At 32.6% G+C, this 7,246-nt stretch overlaps 1 protein-coding gene across 1 annotated transcript in view; it reads left to right on the forward strand.

Annotated features, from left to right (window-relative positions):
* Nucleotides 1-5,177: 5,177 nt before the first annotated feature.
* Nucleotides 5,178-7,246, forward strand: part of LOC106473546 (LIM domain-binding protein 2-like) — a 35,284-nt gene continuing 33,215 nt past the window's right edge. The window contains exon 1 of the mRNA XM_013934228.2: nt 5,178-5,562. Coding sequence (XP_013789682.2) covers nt 5,474-5,562 — 89 coding nt within the window. The 5' untranslated portion in view covers nt 5,178-5,473. The remainder of the gene's footprint in view (nt 5,563-7,246) is intronic.

The raw sequence follows: 7,246 nt of genomic DNA on the forward strand, positions 1-7,246 counted from the left end.
ATACATATTTTGATGATGCTTTAATGTTTTATGATATACATATTTTGATGATACTTTAATGTTCTATGATATACATGTTTTAATGATACTTTAATGTTCTATGATATACATATTTTGATGATGCTTTAATGTTTTATGATATACATATTTTGATGATACTTTAATGTTCTATGATATACATGTTTTAATGATACTTTAATGTTCTATGATATACATGTTTTAATGATACTTTAATGTTCTATGATATACATATTTTCATGATACTTTATTGTCTTCCTAAGACATAATAGTTTATGGTATTTTATACCTTTAAATTTTGTATCGATGTTTAAATGTGGAATTTCTTTACATTTGATTTGATGCTTAAACCTAGAACTATCCGAACTGGATCCATTGGGCTCACTCTAGACAAATATAGAAATTGGTGAAATAAATAGAATAATCAAGTTTTCGGGTATCATAACTGACGATAAATTATAATATGCTGACCCCATAAGAACTATTAGTAAAATATTTGCGAGAGAAATAGGTAAAATAATCAAAGTAGAAAAATTGGTTAATTAGAAGTTTTTGATAACTTTATATTATAGTTTTATTAATTCACATTTAATATATGCAAATACTTGTTGTTGTTTTTTGGGGGGGCAATAGAATAGAATATAGATCTTTTGTATGAGAGCAAATTTAGTTGGAATTCTGTTTATCGGTTCTTCCATAAATACTCAATATTAGATATTTCCATATTTCATCTAAAATGTACTCGGAGGTGAACTCATTCATTTGAACTACTAACGTAAACACTATTCGAACGCTATAACTGTAATGACTGATTTCTTTGAAATCTGGTGAAATCAGTCGCTTGAATTCTGATTGGCTAAGACTATTTTTCCTCGTTAACTTAAATTCTCATTAGCTAAAACTACCTTTCCTCATTCACTTGAATTCTGATTAGCTAAAACTACTTTTCATCATTCACTTTAATTATGATTGGCTAAGACTGTTTTTCCTCACTAACATGAATTTTGATTGGCTAAGACTACATTTCTTGACTCACTTGAATTTTGATTGGCTAAGACTACCTTTCCTTGTTCACTCGAATTCTGATTGACTAAGACTATCTAACCTTCTGACATTCTCTATAATATTCCAAGTTCTTGCTTTCCAGAACATCTCTGCCTTAATCAATGGTTACGTTAATGACAAAGTAAGTCAACAGTGGTGGCTGTATATCGTTCACATCTATACCCGGCTCACGATAGTCACCAAATTCATATTACTCAATAACATTGAAAAACTTCCAATAAAGTAGCAACATTAGATACTACAGAATATCTAAATTTTCATATTTATTTATTTTTGGTAATTGAAGTTTTATCTTCATTTTATTCATTCATTAGTCATTAAATAAATTTTATCTTTACATTCGTTGCGTGCCTATTTTTATCCTTAATTCTGGTATTTCTGCTAGCCATTACCTATTTATATGTTCTTAGTTTTAATTGGAGGAACATGTGACTAATTATTCCATATAACTTTCTATTCTTTCAGATCTGGCATGACCTAATTGTTAAGGTACTCGACTCACAATCTGCGGGTTCTGGGTCGAATCTCCATCATTGAACATACTCGCCTATTTCAGCCGTGGAAGCGTTATTATGTTACGCACAGTCCTACTATTCGTTAGTAAATAAGTAGCCCAGAAGTTAGCGGTGGGTGGTGATGACTAGCTGTCTTTCCTCTAGTTTATCACTGCTAAATTAGGGACGTCTAGCGCAGATAGCCCTCATGTTGCTTTGCAAGAAATTCAAACCAATTCCTTTTTTTTTCGGGGGGGGGGATGGCAGTTATATTTTTGTTGTCCGGTATAAACATCATTCTATTGTTTTATTCCACTTTTACTTCTTATTTCCTGTACAAAACTTTCTTGGTTTATAATGTTTGTTTTCTGACCAGTAGGTATATTTCTCGGACTTGGATAGCCCATTACGCATATTGTAAACTTCTAGTTTACGCCCTTCTAATACAATTGCATTTTTGCTTCTACGTTTTCCTCACGCCTTCCTGTTGTTGCTATGCTTTCGTCACGGCACCAAATTGCTACTATGTTTTTCTCACATCTTATTTGCTACTATGTTTTTCTCATATCTTATTGCTACTATGTTTTTCTCACATCTTAATGCTACTATGTTTTTCTCACATCATCTTATTGCTACTATGTTTTTCTCACATCTTAATGCTACTATGTTTTTCTCACAACATCTTATTGCTACTATGTTTTCTCACATCTTATTTGCTACTATGTTTTTCTCATATCTTATTGCTACTATGTTTTTCTCACATCTTATTGCTACTATGTTTTTCTCACATCATCTTATTGCTACTATGTTTTTCTCACAACATCTTATTGCTACTATGTTTTTCTCACATCTTACTGCTACTAAGATTTCTTCACAACATCTTATTGCTACTATGTTTTCTCACATCTTATTGCTACTATGTTTTCTCACATCTTATTTGCTACTATGTTTTTCTCACATCTTATGCTACTATGTTTTTCTCACAACATCTTATTGCTACTATGTTTTTCTCACAACATCTTATTGCTAGTAAGATTTTCTAACATCTTATTGCAACTATTATTTTCTCACAACATCTTATTGCTACTAAGATTTTCTCATATCTTATTGCTACTATGTTTTCTCACATCTTATTTGCTACTATGTTTTTTCACAACATCTTATTGCTACTATGTTTTCTCATATCTTATTGCTACTATGTTTTCTCACATCTTAATGCTACTATGTTTTTCTCACATCTTAATGCTACTATGTTTTTCTCACAACATCTTATTGCTACTATGTTTTCTCACATCTTACTGCTACTATGTTTTCTCACATCTTATTTGCTACTATGTTTTTCTCACAACATCTTATTGCTACTATGTTTTCTCACATCTTACTGCTACTAAGATTTCTTCACAACATCTTATGCTACTATGTTTTTCTCACAACATCTCATTGCTACTATGATTTCTTCACAACATCTTATTGCTAGTAAGATTTTCTAACATCTTATTGCTACTATTATTTTCTCACAACATCTTATTGCTACTATTATTTTCTCACAACATCTTATTGCTACTATGTTTTTCTCACAACATCTTATTGCTACTATGTTTTCTCACATCTTATTGCTACTAAGATTTCTTCACAACATCTTATTGCTACTAAGATTTTCTCACAACATCTTATTGCTACTAAGATTTTTAACATCTTATTGCTACTAAGATTTTCTAACATCTTATTTGCTACTATGCTTTTCTCACATCTTATTGCTACTATGTTTTTCTCACAATATCTTGTTGCTACTAAGATTTTCTAACATCTTATTGCTACTGTTTTTCTCACATCTTATTGCTACTGTGTTTTTCTCAAAACATTTTATTGCAACTAAGATTTTCTAACATCTTATTGCTACTATGTTTTTCTCACAACATCTTATTGCTACTGTGTTTTTCTCAAAACATTTTATTGCAACTAAGATTTTCTAACATCTTATTGCTACTATGTTTTTCTCACAACATCTTATTGCTAGTAAGATTTTCCAACATCTTATTGCTACTATTATTTTCTCACAACATCTTATTGCTACTATGTTTTTCTCACATCTTAATGCTACTATGTTTTCTCACATCTTATTGCTACTAAGATTTCTTCACAACATCTTATTGCTACTAAGATTTTCTCATATCTTATTGCTACTGTGTTTTCTCACATCTTATTTGCTACTATGTTTTTCTCATATGTTATTGCTACTGTGTTTTCTCACATCTTATTTGCTACTATGTTTTTCTCATATCTTATTGCTACTATGTTTTCTCACATCTTATGCTACTATGTTTTTCTCACAACATCTTATTGCTAGTAAGATTTTCCAACATCTTATTGCTACTATTATTTTCTCACAACATCTTATTGCTACTATGTTTTTCTCATATCTTATTGCTACTATGTTTTTCTCACATCATCTTATTGCTACTATGTTTTTCTCACAACATCTTATTACTACTATGCTTTTCTCACATCTTACTGCTACTAAGATTTCTTCACAACATCTTATTGCTACTAAGATTTTCTCATATCTTATTGCTACTATGTTTTCTCACATCTTATTTGCTACTAAGATTTTCTCATATCTTATTGCTACTAAGATTTTCTCACATCTTATTTGCTACTATGTTTTTCTCATATCTTATTGCTACTATGTTTTTCTCACATCTTATGCTCTATGTTTTTCTCACAACATCTTATTGCTACTATGTTTTTCTCACAACATCTTATTGCTAGTAGTTTTTCTCACAACATCTTATTGCTAGTAAGATTTTCTAACATCTTATTGCTACTATTATTTTCTCACAACATCTTATTGCTACTATTATTTTCTCACAACATGTTATTGCTACTATGTTTTTCTCACAACATCTTATTGCTACTATGTTTTCTCACATGTTATTGCTACTAAGATTTCTTCACAACATCTTATTGCTACTAAGATTTTCTCACAACATCTTATTGCTACTAAGATTTTCTAACATCTTATTGCTACTATGTTTTTCTCACAACATCTTATTGCTACTATGTTTTCTCACATGTTATTGCTACTAAGATTTCTTCACAACATCTTATTGCTACTGTGTTTTTCTCAAAACATTTTATTGCTACTAAGATTTTCTAACATCTTATTGCTACTATGTTTTTCTCACAACATCTTATTGGTACTGTGTTTTTCTAACATCTTATTGCTACTGTTTTTCTTACAACATCTTATTGCTACTGTGTTTTCTCACAACATCTTATTGCTACTGTGTTTTTCTAACATCTTATTGCTACTGTTTTTCTCACAACATCTTATTGCTACTGTGTTTTTCTAAAAATCTTATTGCTACTGTTTTTCTCACAACATCTTATTGCTACTGTTTTTCTCACAACATCTTATTGATAGTATGTTTTCCTCACAACATCTTATTAATAGTATGTTTTCCTCACAACATCTTATTGCTACTAAGATTATCTTACGACATTTGTGTTTGTATTGTTATGAAAATTCAGTTTTAAGCCACTTGTTTAAGAGTTTTGTCACATTTATTCATAATGACATTTTCTGCTCTTTTTAGATTTCCATTTCTCCTGGGCAGCAGTATTCATGTCTTGAGGGATATTGATCAGCTCCGGACATAATACTAGTTACGGCCACCATAACGCTGGACGAGGGAGGTTGGAAAGGTCCCCTTCACCCCCATTCCCATCAGCACACGGGACCCGGGGGGCCAGCGATACCTTTGGGAGTTGCTGGACCACCTCACGGCGTTCTACCTCATTCTCTACATCCCAGCAGCCCGGCATACGGACATCCGCCGTATTCGTCAATTGCAACAGTACCAAATAACCCCGTTCATCAGTGTCCTTCTGGACCCATGCCAGGACCTATGCCGCCCCATCATCCTGGACCTGGGGTTGTTTCCCACCCGCCCGGCATGCCTGATGGACGCCCATTGGATCACGGGTAAGATTATTTCCACAGTTATCGCTGGTGTGAAATAAACGTGTTTTTATAAAGTGAAACATTACTGAACAACTAGTGCGAAGCCTTTTCTCCACAAGTAAACACAGATTTCTAAACTTTATAACAATCAAGGACTGAATCGTTTCGCCCAATTTCGAACATGCAAGCTTTAAATAACAAGGAGTAGTATATTTTCTACGCACACGTTTATGAATGTTACACACAGTATAGTACTTCCTTTACTCTGTAGTGTTCATAAGATAAAGAACAGTTTATTTTTTTTCATATTCGTTGTTTATTAAACAGCCGAAACGAATGGAATTTCTTTAGATCCGTTCAGGATGGTGTACTTGTGCAATAGAGTTGTTTCGTCACTCCTAAAATATCTTCTACACAAATGAATTACATACGCTAGATGTAACACCTGCAGTTATTTTTAAACAGTGACCTCAATTCCAAAATTCCGCTTTCTTTAACGATAACAGGTTTTCTCGAGTATACGGACGATGGTTAGAGTTTGTAGAAAGCTGTAATAACAATTACATCAGAAGTGTGATTTGATAGCCTCGAACAGCTTTAGAAAGATTGTTTTACTAGGAAAGTGACCTGAATCTAGGACACACTGAGAAAGGCTATAGCTTCTAGAAACCTATAATAACTTTGTTTGACTACGAATGTAACCTGAATCTAGGACACACTGAGAAAGGGTACAGCTTCTAGAAACTATAATAACTTTGTTTAACTACGAATGTGACCTGAATCTAGGGCGCACTGAGAAAGGGTACAGCTTCTGGAAACCTATAATAACTTTGTTTTACTACGAATGTCACCTGAATCTAGGACACACTGAGAAAGGTTATAGCTCTAGAAACTATGATAACGTTATTTTACCAGGAATGTGACCTGAATCTAGGACACACTAAGAAAGGTTATAGCGTCTAGAAACCTATGATAACGTTATTTTACCAGGAATGTGACCTCAATATAGGAGACACTGAGAAAGGTTATTTTCCTTTAGAAACCTATGGTAGCTTAAGTTTCAAGGGTCATTTATTTAAATCATGGTAAATCATAAAACAAACTTTGAGACTATCTATACGATGTATTTATTCAACTTCAGCTTTCGTAGCATCCATATTAAAATTATCTGTCACTTTAGAGAAGCTCGTAAATGATCGTCAAAGCTTACTTTCAATAGAAAAATTGCGAACTTAGCCCTTAAATTAAGTTTGTTTTTCTATGATTAATGAAGTTTAGATTAAGAACCTGACTTTCGTGCTTGTTAGAGACTTATAATAAAATTTTGGTTGTAACAGTTGTGTGCCGCATTTCTGCATGGGTTGGTATAAATTGGGTTCACGCGTGAATAAAATGTCATTTTTAATATTCCATATACACTGAGTGGTCACAAGTAAATAGACACCTAATTTTTCGTCATTTAACTGATTTATGCTGACTAATTTGTGTTCACAGAGCACTATATAAATGAAAATGGTCCGCACACTAATTATCTTGTGCTACAACATGCCTAGAACTGAAGGTTCTCTCGAATTGTCAGATTTTGTTAGAGGAAGGATAGTTGGTTAAGCAGATGGTGGAATAAGTCAGCGGCAAATTTCGCTTTCGACAGTCAACAGAATCATCGTGCAGTTCAGAAAACACGGCAAGGAAACAACTGAGCAGC

Source organism: Limulus polyphemus, unplaced genomic scaffold (assembly GCF_000517525.1).
Source record: "Limulus polyphemus unplaced genomic scaffold, Limulus_polyphemus-2.1.2 Scaffold6267, whole genome shotgun sequence".
Taxonomy (NCBI): domain Eukaryota; kingdom Metazoa; phylum Arthropoda; class Merostomata; order Xiphosura; family Limulidae; genus Limulus; species Limulus polyphemus.